This window comes from Phaseolus vulgaris, chromosome 7 (assembly GCF_000499845.2).
Source record: "Phaseolus vulgaris cultivar G19833 chromosome 7, P. vulgaris v2.0, whole genome shotgun sequence".
Taxonomy (NCBI): domain Eukaryota; kingdom Viridiplantae; phylum Streptophyta; class Magnoliopsida; order Fabales; family Fabaceae; genus Phaseolus; species Phaseolus vulgaris.
The window spans coordinates 34030889-34055631 of record NC_023753.2 but is presented as its reverse complement, the minus strand read 5'-3'; the positions used below and the strand labels follow the sequence as shown (position 1 = coordinate 34055631).

Below are 24743 nucleotides of genomic sequence, written 5' to 3'. Positions count from 1 at the left end.
CCTGTCTCATCGAACTTGTTAAACTAATTAAATGAAACTGACCTGCAATTCACCTTTTTTAAATTAAAAAAAATGATTTTTTATATTATGAATGATGTAAAATATACAGCAAAATTTATTTAACACTTATAAATTAATTTTCAATTATTAATTGTAATCTAATATTTTAATATGTAAAAGTAATAAGTATTTTAATTTATCTTATTACAACTATTAATTAAGCAATTACAAATTTAAAAAACATATGATTAAACATGCTTTTAATATATATATATATATAATAAATTTTAAAAATTAAAATTAAAAAAAAATTGAGAGTTTAAGATTTTCAACACATTTTACCCAGTCCTCTCGTTCCCATTTTGGCCAACTAAGATCGGACCCATCGGTTTTACCATTCCTACTTGTTTATTACTGTTCACGTTAAGAATTCAGATATTGGAAAGTCAAATTTCGAACTGACTTTTCCATTCTTTAAAAATGAGAAAAAAAATCTAGTATTATTCACTTCTAGAGACCAAATTATCAAGGTATGAATGATGATGAATGAGTCTAATTGTTTAAACAGTGTTGGGTAAGGTTTATATGGGTATTTAAAAAATGTTTACTCTGAACAAAAATATTCAAACTTAACTTCTTAATTAAACAAAATAAATTATTTAAAGAGGTTGAATTAGTTGAGTGGTTGACACCCCTAGTTCCGATATTCCAGATTCCATGTAATCATAAAATTGACGCAGTTTGACATTATCTATTAGCAAACTTTTTCATTCAAAGTCAAAAAACCTCTCACGTCTTTTTCATCAGACTATAGTAAGTAGCAAATGTGGATTTTGCTCACCACTTGCCCTTACCATGTGCTTCACATCTGTCTAGGGCTCCTATTACTGCTTATGATGACTTTAATTAAAGGCATATCAGATAGAAATAATAAAATAAAATAGAGTTTTCATTTTTTAAAGGGTATATTTTTTATTTTTTATAAAAATAATTCCATTTTTTAATAATTTCTTCAGCTTGTTGAGTTTGACTAATTCCTCTTTCACCCAATGACTATCTTCATTATTCATTAATTAATATAATAACTTTGTATGTAGACAAGTGATGGAGGCTGGAATAAATTAAGAGAAATGGATAATGATGATATATTTCACAATTCAATGTAGTTTGATATATTTCACATCAAATTACAAATTAACAATTAATGATAAGATATTTCGTGTAAACCTTATTTTATAAATTAGTTTTATAAAGTTGAGTTAGATTTAAAATTTACTTCTCAATCTTATAAAATTGGTTTATAAGATGAAGTTTACACTCACTTATATATTATAAAATATATGTATCACTAGTTAATGCGAGAACTTCAACATTCTCTTATAATAAGGTTGTCAACTCGTATGTAAGACTATATGGTCTGATGATGGTTCAATAGTAAGTAACCTGATAAACTCAACAAACTGTCGTTATAATATATTCTAAATTACTTTAATACCATATTAAAAAGATAAAGAAAAAAAGGAGAAAGTTTATATGATCTTTAAAAGAGTTTAACATTCAATTCTATCAACTCTAAATTTTAAAGTGATTTACAACGAGTTATCAATTTTATAATATTATTTGAGAAAAATAAACACTTGTGTTTATATATTTTCTTAAGTGTAAATAAGATATATCAAATTATATAATTTTCTCTTGTGTTTCACTATTTTTTCTTTGAAGTGTATTTTTTAGGAGTATTTTTTTAATTTAATTGACTCATATTATCATATATTTAAAAGATCAATAAACAACATCACAACATAATAATTATACCATCAACAGTCAATCCTAATTTATCACATAAGTCTTCAAAACCACTATAAACCTATTTTTCACTCACACTATGTAAATATCATAATTGAACCTAATTAGGACTATTTCACATTGTAGTATAAAAAGAGTGAATCACTTCACCAATCACACTATAATATTTCAAATTGATATATATACTAATCAACTTCAAAATGACAAAATTTCAGTACTATGAATCAATTCAACTTATATATGTAAATTAACTTTTCTTACTTAAAAATAATTTGACACTGAAGAAATCTTCATACTCAAAACTTTATATTCTAAAAATAATCCAAATTTTCACATAACTTATGTTTTTTTTCTTCAAAATTTCAACCTACAAAATAAGCGTCTCTCCTTATACATAAATCACTACAATTTTTTATTCAAATCACTAAAATTCTTATTTTTCAAATTATATAAGTAAATTAAATATAAATATTTCACACATATATATATATATAGAGAGAGAGAGAGTTGAGAAATTTATGGACCTCTCTAATTTGAACTATCTCCTTAAAAATATTATCTAAGAAAATGATACATTACAATCCTAAAAGCTTAAATAAAGTATTGAAAATTTATAATTTTAAAGAAATAAAATAATATAATAAATAAATAAAAAATATTTTTATTCTTCACTTAGTTTAAAAAAAACATTATTTAAACTCAAATAAACTTATTCTTACACATTTCATTCACGTCATTAATTACTAGAATGACAATACAACTTTAAGAATAACATTTTCTGACGGAAATACAATGTAATAAATCCTATATAATACATAATAAGAAAATAAATCGTCTGTGTAAAAAAGTAAAATTTCAGTTATGACATGAAGAGAGTGAAACTAATTATAACATGATGGTGGAGAAAAGTATCAACATTACAAAAATAACGTAAAAAAGTATAAAAACTAAAAAAGTAATTACAGAGGTAAAATGCTGAAATACGAATAAACATTTAAATTAACTATTTTAATATTTCTCTTGAAATAAAAAAGTTAATTATATGAAGGGAAATAACTCTAACACAAATGTTTTGTATTTTTAATGACAGAACAATACACTTAATATATATATATATATATATATATATATATATTAACACATTCACGTTTTGAAAGAGTTTGAGTTGAATTTAAACAGGGTAGATATTTTTTTTTATGGAGAGATGTGTTCAAATGCGCTTTGTAAACCGTGGCAAGTGGTCTTAAATAAAAGTCTATAGAGTTTAGACTTTACAATTCTATTAAACTTTGCTTACCAAATACCCAAAAAGGATAGGATATTTATGGTTCACAAAACTATCTTTTAATTGGCAACTGATAAATTAAATAAGAGTTCATAATTTCTTAATTTATTTGTTTTAAATTAATTTAATGTTCAATGATAAATTTAATTTTTTATTTTAAATTAATTTAATGTTGAATAATCTATTATTACAAGTGTGTAATAGAGATTAAATAATTATTAAAGATAGATCAAAATATTTAAGGATATTCATATGACATTTTACATGTTTAACTCTCAGAGCATTGTTATAAAATTCAATTCCTTTTCCTTTTAAGATAATAAAGGAAAACTATAAAAAAATATATAGAAAGAAGAATAATTAATACAAAGATCAATTCAAATTTTCAGATATTTTTTATTTATTTTGTATAACACAAAGAAATATAAGTATTAGGTAGAATTAATTAATAAATTAGTTGCTAAATATAAAAAGAACATAATAAAGTATAACTACATAAATTTATTATATAAATAAATTTTTAACAAGAATATATTATTATATAATTATAATTATTTTTTAATAATTAAATTCTTCTTAAATTAAATGGTATTTTATTTATTTTTTAAAGATTTATATATTTTTTATATTTCAAGAAATCATTTTTTAAATTAGTTTATTTAATAAGTATTAATAAATTAAATTTTTATTTAATTTTATAATTTTTTTTTTATTTTAATATTCAAACTATTGTTATATTGTTTTTTTTACAATTTTTATTATGAATAATTTTTCATATTTAATTACTTTAATTTGTAATATTAAAATTTTATAATTTAATTTATATGAAAATTATAAAATAATCTAACAAATACTAAAAATAATATAAATAAATTATTTAGTTAAAATTGAAAATAAGTAATAGTAAGTAAAAATAAAAAAAAAATGAAATATAATAATAGAAAATTAAATAAATCATAAGTTCATACATTTGTGATAATCTTTTACTATATATTTATGAATTAATTAAGTTAATATAAATACTTATCAAAGATAATCCTTAATGTCGTGTTTGTAAAAATGTCTGTGTCATTCTAAGAATTTGATTGAGTGTATTTGGATTAATTTGTATGGAAAGAAAATGAATAGGAAAAAGGGAGAAACACCCTCTAAGGTGAGATGATTTAGGTGAAAATTTGAGGATTAAGTGTCATTTTACCATATTGTCCTTGCATAAGGGTGAATTTTTTTTTCGTGCATGGGTTGTTGGTTATTCTTAGCAAATGGGCACACTACAAAACATCTTGCATGAGTTGTTCTATTTTTGGTGGCAAGCGAGCACAATCTATATAATTTACAAATATTTATTAACACTCAATTTGTATTATTTTAATATTACACAATAAGGATAAATATAAAAACATTTTAAATGAAGGTAACATTATGAATAGATTAATTCAAACATAACAATAGGTTAAATTCATAAATGTTGCACAATTACAATAGATTAAACAATATATTAAATAACGTATACTACTTCAATACTTAATCGATTAAGGTCAATCATTTAATCAATTATGTAGCACATCCTAATCGATTAGACTTTTGAATGTAATTTATTATGAGTTTTTAGTTGATCGATTATCCATTGTCCTCTAATTTGTTATAAATTTTTATTTAATCAATTATTCATTATGTTATAATTAATTATGAGTTTTAGTCCATCAAATATCCACGATGTTGTGTTTGATTATGATTTTTCAGTTAATGAATAATTCATTGTGCTTCTTTTCGACCTCTTTTATTTATATTGTTGTAAATTGTTGTTTAGACTTGTTTGTCAACCAAATTTCATGTTTCATGCATAATTATTACTAATTATTTATTTTCTAATAAACAAACTACAAATTATAATTACAAATATTTTTCTATTTACGTTATAATATTGGTTGTAAAAAATAATTTGTCAAATATTTTATTTAATTAAAAGTTTCCTTCACAAATATATAAATACTACATACCTTTTATATAAAATGTTATATTTATTTTAAAACAAAAATTTACCTAATTTTAGATAATATACTTTAATAAATGTTTAAATTATACAGTATAATATCTTTTACATTTGGGTAACATCAATCGAATCATCTACACACTCTCATCTCATTTACATTTACTTTCAACTCATTTCTACTACATTTAAATAACCAAATTTTCCAATTTTTATCTTTTTTTCCTTTCATCCCAAACCAAACATGTGTTTGGTTTGAGGATGAGAAGTGTGGGAATTTTAGAGAGTGAATGTGTGAGGATAGGACAGGAGAATATGAAAAAGGTGAATGTGTTTGGATTGAGATATGTTAAAGTGAATTGGTGAAAATTTTTTATTAAGATTTGTAAGTGATGTGATAATTATCAATCAGATTATTTTGATTTTTTTAAAGTATAAAATATAATATTACAAATTTACTTTTATCTTTTAAAAAATATTTTGTGTAGATTTGAGTGAATTAAAATTATATAATTTATTTTTTATACCATTAAATAATTAATTTAAAAAAATACAAATTACTTAACGAAAAATAATTTATAATAAAATTTTGAATATTATAAAATTAAAAAAACTATCGTAGTAATTGACTTTCTTTGACTTCTTCTTTATTTTGGAAGGAGATAATATTAAGTGTCTATAAGAATATTTTTCTCCTTTATTTTGTACAGATCTAAATCCAAATGAGTAATATACTCTTAAAAAAGAGGAGATAATTATAAACAAAATATCCTTAAAGTGTAATAAATTTAAAAATAAATATATATAAAAGTTTGAAATTAAATAATATAAAAAAATATTAAAATAATAATAAACATTATAATGTGGTTACATAAAAAATGTGAGAATGCCTTGGGAAAGGGTAGGATTGTAGGAAGGTTCCGGATGTATCTGTCACGCACTCTCTCCCCATTCTTCCAACTACATAAGCCACTCCAACCCCTTCAGTTTTTCTCACGTCACTTCTCTCTTAAAACCTTTTTCACCATTATGTCTCACAACCCACTTCAACTCTATTTCTAAAACCCATTCCCAAAACTTTTCTCTCCCCACTCACCATAACTTCGATTCATCATCATGTGTGGCGGTGCCATCATCGCTGACTTCATACCCCGCCGTGGCCGCTGCGTGGCTGCCTCTGAGCTCTGGCCAAACTCCTTCGGAAAGGACGATGACTTTGCCTTCGGTTACTCCAACATCGCTAAACAAGAGCCCTCCACTCTCAAAACGGCCCAACCTCCCAAAGGTTAGTGTTGTTCAATGTTAACTCACTCTTTTTTTCCTATTAATTTGTTTATAACGTTAAGATTTTTGTTCTGATGAGATTTTGTACCAACAGTTAGTGAGAAAGTTGAGACCAAACCAATGAAAAGGCAGAGGAAGAATCTCTATAGAGGGATTCGGCAGCGCCCTTGGGGCAAATGGGCTGCGGAGATTCGCGATCCTAGAAAAGGGGTTCGTGTCTGGCTGGGCACCTTCAACACTGCTGAAGAAGCCGCAAGGGCTTATGATCGTGAAGCTCGAAAAATCCGCGGGAAAAAAGCTAAGGTGAATTTCCCTAACGAGGACGATGATTATTCCATTCAAGCTCGTAATCCAATTCCACCTCTTCCTTTCGCAACACAAAACGCTGCCCCGTATCAGCAACAGTACCGCTGTGATCTCAATAATGCCCCTTCAAATCTCAACTTCGAGTTCGGTTATGACCTGAACCACACTGGGGCATTTTCATCCCACGTGGACGCTGTCAAAGCTGACTCGGTTGTTGTTTCCGGCGACGAAAATTCAGGGTTAGCGTCGGGTTCAGAGGGCGCTCATTCTACAAGCGAGTTCATGGGGTCTTGTCAGAAGGTGAACGGTTATTTTAGTAGTACAGTGGTTGAGAAGGAGAAAGAGATAGAGGTGATCGGAGCTGAAGAGGAAAAGAACAAATTGCAGGAGCTTTCTGAGGAACTGATGGCTTACGAGAACTACATGAAGTTTTATCAGATTCCGTACTATGATGGACAATCTATGCCACCGAATAATGTTCAGGAAAGTATTGTCGGGGATCTATGGAATTTCGATTGACGAGGAATCAAGGGTTTTCCTTTCATGCATGTCTTTGTTTCTTCGTCAATAGTACTGTCCAAGCTTTCTTCCCGTTCTGCTGACTAAACTAACATCTCTGCGTTTTGGCAGGGATGGACACAAATGTAAATTGGGTCCTTCGGTGGTACTGGTCTCATGAGTTTCCATTCCAACTCCTTTTCACCATCTTATTATTAATTTATTTGTTTTTAGAATTTATTTATCTTCTATTTTGTTGAATTGTAATTTTTCTTTTGGTAGTTGTTCAACTGTGATTTCACCGGATAAATTTCAAAGTGTTTGAATTTCGATTATGGTTTTTTTTTTTTTTTTTATCTATTTAGTTGCTTCATTTGACTTGTGTCGACGGTGGTTCTGTTGTATCACAAATACTATTACAAAACATTTTTTTTACCAACTTAAATTGGTTTATAAGTGAATGAATGAAAAATATTAAATATTTTTAAAAAAGGTTAACTTGTAAAATGTATTTATACTTTCGGTTTCTCTTGCATTAAAAGTATTTTATAAAAGCTTATCCAAACAGGACTTGAGTTATGGCTTAACATGGGAATTATATTGACGAGTATTTTTAATTATGCAGCGCATGTGGAGAAGCAAGATCTTGAGAAAGTTTTGAAATGGTGAAAGAATTATCCGACAAAAATTGGAAATGTTGGATTGGGATTGAAGGTATTAGGTTTATTAAAGAAGATGTTGTTTGGTTGATTTAAAAAAGGATTAATGATGGAGATTGCGTTGGGGGATGTTGTTCCATCCTTTGGATGATTGAGGCGATGGGATGCAAAGGACGCATATGGTAAAAATAATATAGTGAATCCAGTGGCGCAACTGGTTTTGGGAAGTTAGAAGTTTGAAGCAGGCTTGTTTCTTGGAAGGAAGGAAATTAATTAATAAAACAGCAGACACCGCATACAATGGGCGCCTATGGTTTAGGCTTCAAAAACCTGTACTTCTGCTTACCTATACTTCTATTAAGAAACATAACTCCACTTCTTTTTTAGATATTATTTTAATCATTTTTTATATTATTTGATTATAAATTTAGTTTTAATTAAAATTATCAGATAAGAAATTGTTTACAAAATGGGTTTCAAAGTATAATTTTTCTTCCATGTCACTATTACTTTTCATTTATTATTGTACTAGGTAGTTTAGGGGGCAAACTGGGGCGGATTATGTGGACCGGTTTGCTGAAAAAAAATGGTGGGGCGAGTTGCTTAATTCAATTCACTTAGATCCGCCTTTATAATCCGCAGTTTGCATGGATCAAGTGTGAGCGAAACGGGTTGACATGCATAATTTTAAAATATAGAATTTTTTTTTGCACTTTCATATTTTTTTGTCATGGGTTGACATGCATAATTTTAAAATATAGAATTTTTTTTTGCACTTTCATATTTTTTTGTCATGTAGTCTCATATTTCACATTCTGAAAATTTTAATAACAATTTTAATAACAGCATGTTCCATATAAATAATATTATAAAATTATTTACTTAATGCATCTAAATAATAAAAATTTAAATTTTTTATTTAAAAAATTATTATTTTTTTAAATATTTCTTATGTGAACTGGTTTGCAAATTTTCGAGTAAAAAAAATGAGCAGACTAAAAAAAATTAGCCAACAAATTCTATGCGGGACGGGCAGCATGCATTTCTCAGGTAGCCACACCTCACCTCTATCATGCTCAACGTGTGGGGCCTAATCTTTAGGTTGTTTTATTTTTTTTTTCCAATCCTAAACATTAATGGAAGGGCTTTTCCAAACATTGGTTAAGTGTACAATAAGTTTAACATAATTTAAAGATATAATTCACTTTTATCATTGCAGACATTTTTTAAACAAGTAAGTTTTTCCTATTGTTTTTCTTTCAACAATATGCTATTTTTATAGGTTTAAAGAAAATAATTTAAATTAAATGAAAATGATTTTAAAAATTATTAATAAAAAGTAAAAATTTTCATTTTTCATTTCTTCTAAACATTTACATCTTTAAAATTATATTCTCTATTCTTTTTAAGTTTATGAGATAATGTTTTTTTCTCATTCAAACTCCGTTAGTAGGTGATAGAGTTTAAGTCAAAATTATTTTATTATAATTTTGATTTGATTGAATATCATTTCTATAGTTCAAACTCTTTTTTGTTGTTTATTTCTTTATATGTGTGCGCTTTTACATCTTATGTGTTTGGTCAAATGAGAAATTGAAATTTTTTATTTATGGTTTCTAGGTTGAAGTTCTGGAAGAGCATTTTGTGCATTTTTGGAGTTATATAGACTTTAAAGTTACTGTTTCCTTTACAAGAAGTTTCCTTCGATTAGGAAAAGGTAACCGGAATTGTGTATGGAATTAATTTGTATAGTTGAATGTATTGTAACGGCTTGATAAAGCTAAAACATAGTTAGATAATTACTATACACTGTATACCTTAAAAACATAGCCATTTAGATAATCAGCAAAACAAAACAAAATTGTAACATTATAGAATTGAGCCAAATGTTAAGAGATATGTAGGTTGATTGAAGATCGTCAGAGAGTAAATTTGACTTTTAACCTTATTTGTTTATGCTTGAAGTTGGGAGACTGTAGCGTTATGAGCCGAATATGATATTGTATATAAATAGGTCATCTACGATTTCATATTTAGGACATTAATATTATATTAGTGTAAATCAAGAGATCCCGGATAATCAATCTTAAATAAGAGACAACATTTATTATTGAATTAAGCCAATAATAAGATCAAATATAAGGAAAAGGGGGAGAGCACTATCTTATATAAGGGAAAGAAAATAACTCACATAACAAGACAATACAGGAAGTACTTTAAACTCATATTTTACACTATACTTATTATATTTTATGCTCTTACTGACTTGAGTGTCAGAATATCTTCTGCAGGTGAAGTCCCTCATTTCCTTGGAGCCCGTGAAACTTGCAAGGATACAATCACTTATCATCTCAGAGTTTAACCGACCTCAATTACATGCTCTGGTTGAGAAACGTCCCTTTTGACTAGAATAAAAACAAAAATGCATTTCCAAATAATATAAAATAACTAATATCATCAAGCGAGCTAGTGAGTTTCCTCTACCACCTTTAACGAAATTGACTTTCCTTAAAGGCTTAATAGTGTTTCTTTCCCTTATATATGATAGTGTTCTCCCTCATTCTCCTTCTATATGGTATTGTTATTGGCTTAATTCAATAATAAATGTTGTCTCCTATTTAAGGTTGATTATTCGGGATCCCTTAACTTACACTGATACGACATCAATGTTTTTAAATATAAATATTGATAAACGACTTGTTTATACGCAATATCCGTTCAGCCCATATAATTACAAATCCAAATAAAATATAAAAGATAAAATATTGAAAGATAATGGTCAGATGAAATCAACATCATTCAATTTATGTTTCTCAATCATTTCCTACGCTCTCAAACGAGTGGTAAAAACATTTGTATACATACCATATGTGCTTGAGTTATTTATTTATTTTTCAGATAGTAAGTGTGATCTATAAACTTCTTTGCACCTAAAAAGTTGAACTTATTGTAGGGAAACAATTACATTGCCTCCAAAACGTCAGGAGGAATCTGGTATAAACAGCTAATTTTTAAAAATCAAACTATAAAAACAACCGAGTTGTCATATTAATCAAATCCTCATATAATTTGGCATAAATGTCGTAAAATAATGGTTTTAAATTGTCTGCGATTGCAATAATTACTGTTACAGTATAAAGTTTTTTTACTCGTAAGCACTGCACTTCAATGCAGTTGCGGCATGAAAGCACAAATCCATTTATTTGTAATTTCCGACTATCCAAATCACAATTTAAAATCATGGTTCTAATATATGTTCTTATGAACCTCTAACCTGGGTATAAAGCATACATATAGTATCAAAATAAGGTATTTTAATGTAGGCGATGCTGGAAGAAGGAATCATTAGAACAAAACATTACGAGCCAGTTAATCAGATGGTCCAAGCATTTGCTCAGGCACCACAAGTTCGTCGAAATCTTCAGAGCTCAGCACTCCGATTTTCAATGCAGCTTCCTGAAAAATCATTCCACCTTCGATATTTAGCCAAATTTATCGGGCATCCACGAAAAACACAGAAATTATTAAGGAATCAACTCATTCATATTAACGGAAACTCATACAAGAGTTTAACTGCTCCGGTCTTTTTAGCAGTACTAGTACAATTATTTGAGTATTCAAAAAGAGAGATCAAAGCAAAACAAACACAAGAGCGTATGGCAGGAGATCATCACCTTAAGAGTAGTTCCCTCTTTGTGGGCTGTCTTGGCAACTGCTGCTGCTTTGTCATAACCAATTTTCTGAAACAGACAAATAAAATTCAGTTTCAAAAGAATGTAAAAATTAGATAGTTTCAGGATTGACAAGAGGAAACTTACTTGGTTCAAGGATGTCACAAGCATCAGTGACTGCAAGGTGAATCAAAATTGAAACATAAACTAAATTAGCATAAGAATGTAAATGTGATATTTGGCATCATTTTTATATTTGTTTCAAATAAAGTCAACAACTTACCTCACGCAGTAATTTTGAAATTCTTTCCCTATTAGCTTGAATACCTCTCACACAATTCTTTTCAAATGAAGCAACTGAATCTCCCAGCAGTCTCAGCGACTATCAAAATTAAAGAAAGAAAAACGATTAAGCATTCCAGTACATCTTTTAGGTAATGCAGTAAGATATAATATTAAAAAAATTTCTCAGCCTTTAACTTCTGCTACCATACACCAATCTAGCTTAGTGCTGCTTGAACATTCTCTGTTTCTAAGAGTCAGAGACTCTGGGGCTAGGCTTTTAGCTGTTCTAATACCGCGTAAAATGTATGAAGTAAATTAACAGCTTGTTTCACTTTATGTGATCGATAAATTAGAAATATCACACAACACAAAAGTTATATTTAGAACATACACGCAGGAGACAACTGGCAATCATTGGCTTGAATACATTGAGCTCAAAATGACCATTTGATCCACCCACTGTGATCGCAACATGGTTTCCCATGACCTGAAATTGCGAATCATGAAAACAATTCATCAAAAGTTCACGTTGTGACTTTATTACAAGTCGCAGAGACTGTTTGGTAATCAATATTCAATACTCCATTAGTCATAACATTAAAGTATTTTAATAAAATGAAGTGAATTGATGATGTCTACCTGTGCACAAACCATTGTCAAAGCCTCACACTGGGTAGGGTTAACCTTCCCCTGAAACAGAATATGGGTGTGCTTTAGAGTCAAATTCCAATTGTAAGGGAACAAGAAAATGAACTGCAGCAAGTAACCAGAAAACCACTAGTTTGTGTAACAAATGTGAATTCAGTCACAATGAGGATCTTACAGGCATAATGCTGCTTCCTGGTTCATTTTCAGGAAGAATGAGTTCACCAAGACCGCAGCGTGGACCACTATATTTTCCATTGCATTAAGAAAACCCATAAAAGAATACGATTAATTTTCTATTGAACACAAAAGTAGCAGTTACTAGCTACCAACCTTCCTAATAGCCGTATATCATTAGCAATCTTCATCAAAGAAGCCGCAACAGTGTTAAGGGCACCACTAGTTTCAACAAAAGCATCATGAGCAGCCTGCAAAAGAAGAATATATTTTGCTGCATGGGAAGCATGAATTTGAAAAAACTGAGGTAATGAAATGACATATTACACACTAAATACAAGGGGGAAAAGTTGTAGAGATAAACCAAGGCCTCAAACTTATTTTCTGCCGTAGCAAAAGGCAGATTTGTTTCTTCGGCTACTGCTGCTGCTATCTTTGCATCGAACCTGAATGTCATATAACCGTAGAAATAACTTATTTATTGAAATAGAATAATTTTAAAATTGTATGGAAGAAGTCACAAGTATAAACGGTGTCTTTTAATTTGAGGTTCTCAAAAAGTAACATATTCCTATCAAATTGATAACAATAAAATATAGGAACCACCATTTAGTCATAAAAAAAGCATAGATACCCCTTCTTTGTATTCAATCCAGTCCCAACAGCTGTACCACCCTGCGCAAGCTGTTCATCAAGTAAGATCTCTGCTTAGTTAGAATCAAAACTCCAAAAGAAAATTGTGAAGAACAAGCAGTTAGCTTATGTACTTGATTGACTAACCTGATACATGCGTGGCAATGTTCCAATTACTCGATCAATACCATACTTCACCTGCAGATAAAGGAAAAAGGAACGAGAAATCACTACCCAGAGTATTCAAAAGGCAACATAAATGATAGGGAAAATACAAAACAGCGCAAGCCAAACACAAGGAAGCTTACTTGTGTAGTGTACCCACTAAACTCTTGTCCAAGAGTCAAAGGTGTTGCATCTTGAGTATGAGTTCGTCCTATCTTCACAATATCTTCGAATTCAATGGACTGGTATTTTTTAAACAGGAAAGGCAAAATGTAAAACCAAACTCAAAAACAGAAGCAATGATAGAGAAAATCAATTACACAGCCATATATGCCTTCACTTTGTATATAATTTTTCATCTTGGAGTCCACATATTTTTATTGAAGTTATAGGTTCCAAATATGTTTTCTGTCATAATAACTCAACAGCTGTTCCCAAATGCAGAGTGCAAAAACGATAACCCCAAAGGAAAACTTGAGATAAAGAACCACCACTAGCTTAGAAAAGACTAGAAAATTTTATGATGCAATAATACAACCCAGGGAGCCCTGTGTAGACAGTATTAATACGAGTAAAATGGCTACAAACCATAACATAAACATAAAGACTAAAAACATATCAATTCACCGCAATTCTTACATTTATATCACAGGAAAAAACATGTCACTGTATAATGCAAATCGCTTAAAACCCCCTCTAACGACACAACATACAAGATGGCTGGAGGGGGACGTAATCTATCCACCGTACTGTTAATCAAAAAGTATGAAATAGAATTCAAACCTTTGAGTTTAGTGCACCAAGCAAGATTTTCAGACTGGGGATTAGTCTTGAGTTTATTTCAATTGCAGCTGCAATGTGCATTACCTGGAAAGAAGTACACAAACAAAGATTAAAAAGAAATCAATATTTTAAACAAGGTAGAACAGTAGATAAACAAAGTATAACAAACTGTTTATCAGGAATTGTACTATATTAATACCGAGCCAATTCAATAAGAAATTTGGAAACACATCATTATAATATACTTACAGTTGGGAATGTATCATTTGAAGACTGTGATCTATTGACATGATCATTTGGGTGCACAAATTTTTCACCACGCTTATGGCCAAGAATCTCTGCTGCTCGGTTAGCAATAACCTGAAAAGTTCAGGAAAAAAAGAAATACTAATCTAGGATCCTGAAGTGTGTGCTGCAGAAGCTTATGATTTTGTGCAGCTGACAAATAATTGTAGCAACCTCGTTAGCATTCATGTTAGTTTGTGTGCCACTTCCAGTTTGCCATACAACGAGTGGAAAATGTTCGTTCAGTTTTCCCTCTGCTACTTCTTGTGCTGCTTGCATTATCGCTTCTCCTACATTGGGATCAAGACCATACTCCATGTTCACCTGCATTCAGATATTAGACCTTTTATATCAAATATATTTTCTAAATTTCATGTAACTTTTCAATTTTCATTTTATCTTTAGCATTTCACTTTTACTAAAATAATAAATTCATTACAGCTACCATTTAGCATATTTAATATCAAATAGATTTGAGTTATTTTGTTTCTTTAAAAACGATTTTTTTACAATAATAACTAAACTATTGTTAATAATACTGTAAAACAATGTTTGCAATTGAAAACTATAATATATTGATATGATTTAATAATTTTAGACGAGTTATACAATGCAATATCTTCTTTCTTAAAAAGAAATTAAGTTTTTCAATATTATAATACTGATTAGAACTTAAAATATTTTTGTCTTTTAGCTTTTAGGATTCATAAAAAAACGTGATTTCATATTCTAAAAATTCATCCAAATCAGTTTCAAGAAATAAATCTGATACACAAATCAATACAAATAGAATGTCATTTATATTTTTCTTTCATAAATTTAAGTTTCATATAAATTAGAATTTTACCATGTGTGTCAAGAAAAAAATAGTTTCATATAAATAATATTTATAATAAATTAAATAATTTTAATAAATATATTGTAAATAAAATATGTGATAAAAAATTCTTTAATCATGAGTTTATTTTAAATTTATGATAACTAAGATAAAAAAATAATAATTAGTTAATATATTTATTAAATTAAATACTATTTTATAAACTAAAAAAATCATTAGTGACTAAAATAATTTCTATTATTAATAAAAAATAAAAAATTAATTTCTAAATTATTATCTAACATTAACTACCAATTTTTTAACTACTAATTACTTTAAATTTTAAATTACTCTTAAATTAGTTAGTAGCTAATGTTATATAATAATTTTAAAACTAGTTTATAAATTTTTATTAATAATAGAAATTAATTTAGATACCAATATTTTTTTTAGTTTATAAAATAGTATATAATTTAATTAATAGAGTAATTAATTAATTTTTATCTCTAAAATTAGTTGTTAGTAGTGATTTTCTTGTAGTGATATTTTTTTTAATGTATTTTTCAAGATTATTTTAACTATTGATTATTTCATTACAAAATATTAAAATTTAACTTAAAAAATAAAGATTAAAATCGAAACTTAAATTAAAAATAAGATCAATGCACAAAGACAACAAATTCAGAAAATCAAGTATATAGATAAATATAAATAATAGTGATTTGAGATAGTAGTAAATAGGATGTGAAATGACTCATCCAATTCATTCTTCAAAAAATTGATTGGGTTGAATTGAATTTATTTTAAGATTAAGTTGAAAATCTCAACTCAGATTGCAAGTTGAGTTGGATTCAATCATCAAATTAGTAAAAAATTAAAAGAAGAAGGTTATAAAAGAGTAAACTACCCATGAGTTGGATTTTCAAATAAATAAGCATAAATGATCTAAACATTTGTCAAAATTATAATAATATTATCTTACTAAATTGCCCTGACAAAAAATTCTTTTAGATTGTCATGGGTTAAATAAATATAAAGCAAGAAAACTACAAAAGAAAACATAAAATATTATGTTCAATTAAAAGGTTTAAAAGATGAATTGGTCAACTATTTTGGTGAATAAAGTGGTTGATCCATCAAATTTATCCTACTTTGTCATCTTTACTTAAGATTTTTTTTTTCTTTTTAAATTAAATTAAATTTAAAATTCAGAAATATATTTGAAAAAAAAAACTGTTAATTAAGTAAGAGTGATAATCAATATTTTTTAAAAAAACTTGTCATTAAATCAATTAAAAGATTGGCATAATGTTCAATAGTTTAACTATGACTAAACTTGTATTAATAACATAATAAGATAATTTTAAAGAAATAAATTGGCATATTTTGAAGATAATGTTATTGATTTTTTCCGATCCATTTTGCGATTTTTTTCAATCCAATTAATTATTATTGAAATCGACCACTTAAACATTTCACCATGATTCGACTAAATCTAAATTTGTTATTTTTGAAAGTCGCCTAAAAATAAGAGGATTATTCTGCTGATGCTCTTGAATGGTGTTTCCATCATTTTTATGTTCAAAACGCAGGTGGTAGATCCAAAAATGTTTTAGTTCTATAAACACTCTGATTCAAAATAATTGTTTAAATAATAATAAAATTATATTTAAATAATTAGTAATGACATTGATCTTAAAGAATATTTAAGCTTAATAATGAAAATACTGATATGAGTATAAGTTTTATGATTGGATAATTGAAATTAATAATAAAGATTTAAAAAAAAGACCTTAGCAGCGCATTTCTTCAAGATGCCAAAGGCGCGAATGATGGGTTGGGGCATGCGTTCAGAAAGGCCACCAATATCGAAGTTGTGCAAGGATCTTTGAGTTTGTGCTCCCCATAATCTACAATAAAGAGTGCACCAACACAAAACAACCACAAGTGTGAGTTCAAAAACAAAGTAGAGAAATGGAAAATGGTGGCAAAGGAAGATCAAAGAACTTGTCCGAGGGAACTTCAACTGATCCAAAGCTATCTGTTTCTTCCCTCATGCTCTTCGATCTTTCAAATCTACGCAATAAGCTTTCAATGCTGCCCTTCTAATAAGTAATAACATCAGCAGACACTTTCCTTTTCAGGAATTAAAGAACTTTCGTAATCTGTAAAATAATATGAGCAATGTGGCCACTCCTGCCCGACCAGGAATTCATCATACGGATCAATTATTTCTCAAAAATTAAACACCACACTTCTCCTACACTATGCACTTCTTGCACTTCCATGATTTAACCCATCAGTTTAGATTTTCTATTAGATCTTTGGTATGTATTATTATTATAATTTTAAAATAGACTCGTTTTAATATATTGTTTTTTAATATATTTTAAATTATCAACACGTACTTCCTACTAAAATGTTATGAAAACTTTTGGGCCTAATTGAAGTATGGTGAAGAATTATAGAAGTTGGACATATTCAACCCCATTACTATTATTACTATTATATTATAAAATGAATAAGAAAGAAAGAGAAAACATGGAGTCCCAGTCAATGCTTAGCAAATATTTAATTAGATCAGAATAGACTCTTTGCAAAATTTACAGGTAAAACCCGCAAAACACACTCAATTCATTGTCTATCCTTGTACAAAATATTATTTTAGAAACACACTACATGACGGGAAATAAAAATGACAGCGAACTTAAAGATTTGTATCTATATAAACATTATTAAACACCCGTTTTACCTCGCCTTTCCTTCTTTATCAACTAACAGATTCGTCGCCTAAGCAAGACAAAAACATGAAAAGTTTTAAAATTATTACAAATTTGCAATCCAAAAAACATTGCAAATACAGTGCAAGGAAAATAAATAAAATTTTTCCCTTTATTTGGGTCAGGACGTTTCTGCAATACATTGTCCCGTTACAAATGTGGAAGAGCTCTTCCCTCAGGAATCTCAACTAAGGAAGCCAAAATTATTGAATATTGGATTGCCATTTCTCAATCCAGTCAATGGGTATGGCTAAAAAATTCTACCTCAATGTCAAAACATTACGAGCCAGTCAATCGGACGGTCCAAGCATTTTCTCAGGTACCACAAGCTTGTCAAACTCTTCAGAGCTCAGCACTCCGAGTTTCAGTGCGGCTTCCTAAACAATCATTTCAATTTCGATATTTAGTCACAATTTATTGGGCATCCACGAAAAGCATAGAATTTATTAAGGAATCCGTTCTCTCATATAAACAGCACAACACAAAAATTAATGACGGTAACCACAATACATGAGTCTAAATGGATCTGCGTCTACAAGGATACTCGTATAAAGAATATGCTTCTTATATTTAATTTGTTAAGAACTAATACATGCTAGCATAATTTTTATTAATATTAAAAAGAGGTCAAAATAAGCAAGATAAACAGCAAAACAATTATAACAAGGCATCATAAATAAAAAAAATAAAAATAAAAAAGGCATCATAGTCACCTTCAGAGTAGTCCCCTCTTTGTGGGCTGTCTTGGCCACTGCCGCTGCTTTGTCATAACCAATTTTCTGTAACAGACACAGATTCGACTCAGTTTCAAAACAATTTGAAAATTACGAAGTTACAGGAGTAGACAAGAGGAAGCTTACTGGATTCAAGGATGTGACAAGCATAAGTGACTGCAAGGTGAATTAAAAGTAAACACAGTAAATTAGCACAAGGGTGTAAATCTATCTGGCGTCATCTGAGATTTGTTTCAAATAAGTCTGCAACTCACCTCATGCAGTAATTTTGAAATTCTTTCCCTATTAGCTTGAATACCTCTCACGCAATTCTTTTCAAAGGAAGCAGATGAATCTCCAAGCAGTCTCAGCGACTATCTCAATCAAAATAAAGATTTGGCATATCAGTACATCTTTTAGGGAATACAGTAGTAATTTATATTGCAAAATTTTGGAGTAACCATAAAAGCCACCGTGGTATCCTTAGTTTGCACAAGCCCTAGCCATTTTTATCTTCCGTTTTGTGGGACATCACCATATACCATCTCATCACACAGACACATGAACAGCGGAAAACAAGAATACTAAAACATAACGGTATCTAAAGCATCTTCCATCCCCATTTCCTATTTTACTGACATACCAAAGAACATCTAACTTTCCAGTCAAGTCCATCTGACTAATATTGTATAACAAATTTTCTGATGCCAAACTGACAATATAGAAATTAACTTGCGCAACCCGTATATTAAGCTTAGTGCTGCTTGAACAATCTCGTTTTCTATGAACCTTGTGAGCTTGGACTAGTTTAGAAGTCCAAGTTTAAGTATACAAAATAGAATTCAGTTTCTTTTTTATAACATTAAATCTAACAGCCAAAGCAATAATTTCTAGCTAAGCTTTATAATTTCGCTTACAAAATTTGAACCAAATAACAGCTAGTCAGAAGTTCCACTGTGATTGATAGATTAAAAATAACACAATACAAATAGTATATGCAAAACATACATGCAGGAGACAACTGGCAATCATTGGCTTGAACACATTGAGCTCAAAGTGACCATTTGATCCACCCACTGTAACTGCAACATGGTTTCCCATGACCTGAAATTTATAAATCATGACACCAATTCAGAAAGTTCAAGTCACCAAACTGTGTGATTTATAACCAAGTCATACAGACTGTTTTGCTAATCAGTACTTCATTAGTAAGTACTTCAATAAAATGAGGTCAATTGATGTCTACCTGTGCACACACCATTGTCAAAGCCTCACATTGGGTAGGGTTAACCTTCCCCTGAAACAGAATATGGTTGTGGCTTAGAGTCAAATTCCAATTGTCAGGCAAATAAAATAATGAACTATAGCAAGTAACAAGAAAACAACAGGTTTGTGTAACAAATACAAATTCAGTCAGCATGAAAATCTTACAGGCATAATACTGCTTCCCGGTTCATTTTCAGGAAGAATGAGTTCACCAAGACCACAACGTGGACCACTATATTTGGATAGCAATAAAAAAACCATAAAAGAATATGATTAATTTTCTCCTGAACATAAAAAGCAATCCGAAAATCAGTGTCATATAAGTAGTACCGTACCTTCCTAATAACCGTATATCATTACCAATCTTCATCAAAGAAGCCGCAATGGTGTTTAGGGCTCCACTGGTTTCAACAAAAGCATCATGGGCAGCCTGCAAAAGGAGAATATTTACACACTACAAGCCAATGTTTTGCTGCGTGCAAAGCAACTTCAATGAAAGAACCTGACGTAATGAAATATCACACGACACATTAAATACAAGGAGGGGGAAAGTTGTAGTAGCAAACCAAGGCCTCAAACTTATTTTCTGCCGTAACAAAAGGCAGATTTGTTTCGTCTGCCACAGCTGCTGCTATCTTAGCATCAAACCTGAATTTCATCCAGAAAACTATCACTGTTTATCCAAATTTATTTCTTTAGAAGTTAAATTCTTCAGCCCAGAACGGAAGGCCGGTGATAGTAGTTATTTTCACAATAAAACAAACTCAAACATATGGTCTCCAGAGGGTATAGAAAATATCCAATTTTCAACAACTACATCCATAATAAATTGAAATCAGTGGTGGAAAATGTGTGCATGCATCATGCATGTCAATCCAGGCAATGTCCATTCCTTGTTGGTATTGAATGACAGTAAGAAAGTGGACTATGCGAATATACTAAACAGAATGAAAACGAAAACTGCTATCAAATTCATTTTGGTAGACAACAAATAACAAATTACAAAAATAAAACAAAACATCAAAATTTAAAAAAATATATATATATAAGAACCGCCACTTAGTTATCAGAAAAGCACACATACCCCTTCTTTGTATTCAATCCAGTCCCTACAGCTGTACCACCCTGGGCAAGCTGTTCATCAAGTAACATCTCTGCTTAGTCAGAATCAGAACTCCAAAAGAAAATAGTAAAGAACAAACAATTAGCTTTTGTATTTGTTTGTCTAACCTGATACATGTGCGGCAATGTGCTAATTACTCGATCAATACCATACTTCACCTGCAGATGAAGGAAAAGGTAATGAGAAATCACTCCCCAAGTAGTGTCAGTATTTTACAAAACAGCACGAGCTAAACATAAGCAAGCTTACTTGTGTTGAATACCCACTAAACTCTTGGCCAAGAGTCAAAGGTGTTGCATCTTGAGTATGAGTGCGTCCAATCTTGACAATATCTTTGAATTCAATTGACTGCCATTTTTTTAAAAAAAGGAAAAAAATAATTAGATTATACTACAAAAACAATGATAAAAAACCATTTGAGGGAAACCAATTACAAAGTCAAATGCTTTCAGTTTATAGGATTACATCTTAGAGGCTTATATTCTATCAAAGTTAGAAGGTTCCAAGCATGCTTTCTGTCATATAACTCGTTAGATATCTTGAATGCAAACTTGGCAGCCCAAAAGGAAAATCGAGAAAAAAGAGCCAGAGAAAACCACAAGCTTAGAGTAGTACTAGAAAATTTTACCATGCTATAATACACTAGAAAAAATTTATATGCCGTGTTGACAGTATTAGTATTGGCAAAATGGCCAGAAACCCAGAACCATTAGATAATCATATAAAGACTGGAGAATAAAAATCAATTAACTCTTCGCACATTTACAACACATATTTCAATGTAACACGGAAAAAACAAGTCGGGTATTATGCAAATTACTCAAAATCCCCTCTAATCAGGATGGTACGACGCAATAAATGGCAGGAGGGGGACTGTAATCTATCAAACAAACTAACTAGTCTAAAAGTATGAACTAGAATTCAAACCTTTGAGTTTAGGGTGCCATGTAAGGTTTTCAGGCTAGGGATTAATCTCGAGTTTATTTCCATTGCAGCTGCAATGTGCATTACCTTAAAAGAAGTAACAAATACAGATTATAAAGAAATCAATATTCTAAAAATACCAGAATAGTAGGTAAACAAAGTATAAGAAACACTATAGGAACTGTACTGCGTCGATAGCGAACGAGCCTAATCAATAAGAAATTCGGGAACATGTCATTGTAAGATGCTTACGGTTGGGAATGTATCATTAGAAGACTGCGATCTATTAACATGGTCATTTGGGTGCACAACCTTCTCACCACGCTTGTGGCCAAGAATCTCTGCCGCCCGGTTTGCAATAACCTGAAAAGTTCAGAAAAATAAAAACTATTTTTTACAATAGAAAATGAGAACCTGTTAATTCAGAAATGTTCCTTGGCAAAAAGAAAACAGATTCTCAAGAGTTAAATACAACTATGAAAAAGCAATAATATAGAGTGAAGATAAATATTGATCATAGACTAATCTAGGACCCTTAATGTGTTCTGTTCTGTAATATATTTGCAATCAGAGCATTCAGGTTTGGTGCAGCTGACAAAGTAGCAACTAGCAAGCACTAACCTCGTTAGCGTTCATGTTACTCTGAGTGCCACTTCCAGTTTGCCATACAACGAGAGGGAAATGATCGTTTAGTTTTCCCTCTGCCACTTCTTGAGCTGCTTGCATTATCGCTTTTCCAACGTTGGGATCAAGACCATACTCCATGTTTACCTGAAGTAAGAAACAAAAGAATCGATCGATACAGATCAATAATGAAAAGGCAATTGATTAGATTGAAATCCACGACCAAAATAATAAGGTAGAAAATGATTATAGTGCTATATGCTAGCAGAAAAGGCGAAAACGTTTGTTGAACCTTAGCAGCGCATTTCTTCAAGACGCCAAAAGCGCGGACGATGGGTTCGGGCATGCGTTCGCGGGGGCCACCGATATCGAAGTTCTGCAACGATCTTTGAGTTTGTGCCCCCCATAATCTAATTAACAGTGCATAAACACAATAGAATCAGATTAATTATTAAAAGAAGAAAAAAAGGAAATGGAAAAAGAGAAAGCAAGGGAAAGAAAGAGGAACTTGTCGGAGGGGACTTGAATGGGTCCGAAGGTGTCTCTTTCTTCTCTGAAGGAAGAGGAGTAGGATCTGGAAGAGGAAGCAAAACGCAAAGCAAGGAGCGTCGTCGAGTTGGATCCAGTTGATAAACGACGAGACGCCGCGTACAACGCCATGGTTCAGTTTGAATGTGCGGTGGCTGAGGCGGCGGAGGAGTCACCGGAGAATAGTTGTAGTGAGACCAATAGAATTCAATAAAATACTGCGAAAAATAAAAACAGGGAAAGTAGCCAATAAAGATACAACGCGATTGCGCAGTCTTCTTGGTAGTTGGAGCAGAAATGAATAAAACAAGTAGTTTGGGCTTGCTATTGGCACCCCATTATTTAAACTCCAAACTTTGGGCTTCTTTTATTCTTTTAGACGAAAATACTTCCACGGCAATTACTTCCTGCACCATGTCACAGCACCCAATTTTAGTGTGAAGAGATGAAAATATCCTTAAATAAAAGGGTACATATAAAAATACATTACAAATCCCTTTTCCAGAACATTCTCAGAATTTTTATTCCATAATGAACTTTTTGTGTTGTGGATTTTTTTTTTCCATAATGAAATTTCATTTTTGAATTCTATTCCGAATTTTTTATTTTCAGACAAAAAATATTTTTTAGATCTACTTTTTTTGTCCAGTGTAATAGTACAGACAAAAAATATTTTTTAGATCTATTTTTTTGTCTAGTGTAATAGTAAAAACTTAAGAGACTTATCTAAGTTCTTTCCAATCATAAAAATAAAAATAAATAATAATAAAAATAATTAAAAATATAAAAATAATAATTAAAAAAATTAAATTAAAATATGCAGGATTATATACGGATTTAGCTATGGATTGGAGTTTATAAATTGAATTTTTTAGTATAAATTAATTTAAAATTTAATGTGGAGCTTTTTAATCTTTATTTTTTTTGGTTAAATATAGTTTATGAATAGCTAATATATGTGAGAAATCTGTTTAATGTATTTTTTTTAACATTAATAATAATTATAATAACATATAAAATAATAATTTAAAATAAAATATACAAATTTATTTATGAATCAGAGTTGGTAGGTAACTTTCTGTAATATAAATTGAATTTTTCTTGTCATTTGTTTTAATACGAAATAAACCAACATTCATTCTAAAACTTGAGGTGATTGGATTTTCAAACACGCCATATATGAATTAAAAATAATTTTGCTTTAATGACAAAATTAAAATCACCTCTAAATTTCTATAGTAGTGATAGACTTCAAATTAAATTTGGTAGGTGGAGAATGAATAAATGGAAACAATTGAAAATAATTAAAATTAGGTTATGTGAATAAATTATTGAATCCATACAATCCAAGTCACAGAAGCTATTGATTCAACGGGCTATGAGTAGGATGTGTTGATAAATGTGTTTTGGAATAAATAATTTGAATATGCATAGTTTGAAAGATATGAATGAGTTGTTGTCTCCTGCAATTAGCATCATGCAAAGGCGTTGTCTTG

General features: G+C 29.8%; 3 protein-coding genes across 3 annotated transcripts; 1 reads left to right on the top strand and 2 right to left on the bottom strand.

Annotated features, from left to right (window-relative positions):
* Positions 1-6073: 6073 nt before the first annotated feature.
* Positions 6074-7504, top strand: LOC137830238 (ethylene-responsive transcription factor ERF071-like). Its single transcript, XM_068637435.1, has 2 exons — positions 6074-6366; positions 6460-7504. Exons 1-2 carry the CDS (start codon positions 6198-6200, stop codon positions 7188-7190), a joined length of 900 nt encoding a protein of 299 aa, XP_068493536.1. The 5' UTR covers positions 6074-6197; the 3' UTR covers positions 7191-7504.
* Positions 7505-10868: 3364 nt separating this feature from the next.
* Positions 10869-17481, bottom strand: LOC137830237 (fumarate hydratase 1, mitochondrial-like). Its single transcript, XM_068637434.1, has 17 exons — positions 17297-17481; positions 17082-17199; positions 14647-14796; positions 14437-14547; positions 14188-14271; positions 13548-13646; positions 13387-13437; positions 13241-13290; positions 12971-13052; positions 12763-12857; positions 12608-12674; positions 12424-12474; positions 12176-12271; positions 11783-11881; positions 11647-11676; positions 11503-11568; positions 10869-11284 (listed from the first exon to the last, which is right to left on the bottom strand). The coding sequence occupies exons 1-17, from the start codon at positions 17344-17346 to the stop codon at positions 11198-11200; spliced, it is 1386 nt and encodes a 461-aa protein (XP_068493535.1). The 5' UTR covers positions 17347-17481; the 3' UTR covers positions 10869-11197.
* A 616-nt stretch (positions 17482-18097) lies between these two features.
* LOC137830236 (fumarate hydratase 1, mitochondrial) lies at positions 18098-23584 on the bottom strand. Its single transcript, XM_068637433.1, has 17 exons — positions 23228-23584; positions 23012-23129; positions 22717-22866; positions 22348-22458; positions 22099-22182; positions 21421-21519; positions 21279-21329; positions 21133-21182; positions 20615-20696; positions 20384-20478; positions 20214-20280; positions 20029-20079; positions 19791-19886; positions 19058-19156; positions 18930-18959; positions 18783-18848; positions 18098-18446 (listed from the first exon to the last, which is right to left on the bottom strand). The coding sequence occupies exons 1-17, from the start codon at positions 23377-23379 to the stop codon at positions 18360-18362; spliced, it is 1488 nt and encodes a 495-aa protein (XP_068493534.1). The 5' UTR covers positions 23380-23584; the 3' UTR covers positions 18098-18359.
* Between the last annotated feature and the right edge of the window lie 1159 nt (positions 23585-24743).

Bases quoted from the DNA above. Each gene is read 5' to 3' on its own strand.
- LOC137830238 (XM_068637435.1), top strand. From the start codon at position 6,198: ATGTGTGGCGGTGCCATCATCGCTGACTTCATACCCCGCCGTGGCCGC. The intron at 6,367-6,459 runs GTTAGTGTTGTT...TTGTACCAACAG, and splicing joins AACGGCCCAACCTCCCAAAG to TTAGTGAGAAAGTTGAGACC.
- LOC137830236 (XM_068637433.1), bottom strand. From the start codon at position 23,379: ATGGCGTTGTACGCGGCGTCTCGTCGTTTATCAACTGGATCCAACTCG. The intron at 20,479-20,614 runs GTTTGCTACTAC...CTCCTTTTGCAG, and splicing joins AAAATAAGTTTGAGGCCTTG to GCTGCCCATGATGCTTTTGT. The intron at 19,157-19,790 runs GTATGTTTTGCA...TGATTGAGATAG, and splicing joins TTGCCAGTTGTCTCCTGCAT to TCGCTGAGACTGCTTGGAGA.
- LOC137830237 (XM_068637434.1), bottom strand. From the start codon at position 17,346: ATGAGGGAAGAAACAGATAGCTTTGGATCAGTTGAAGTTCCCTCGGAC. The intron at 14,272-14,436 runs GTAAGTATATTA...ACTTCTTTCCAG, and splicing joins CAAATGATACATTCCCAACT to GTAATGCACATTGCAGCTGC. The intron at 12,272-12,423 runs GTAGACATCATC...TCGCAATTTCAG, and splicing joins TGACAATGGTTTGTGCACAG to GTCATGGGAAACCATGTTGC.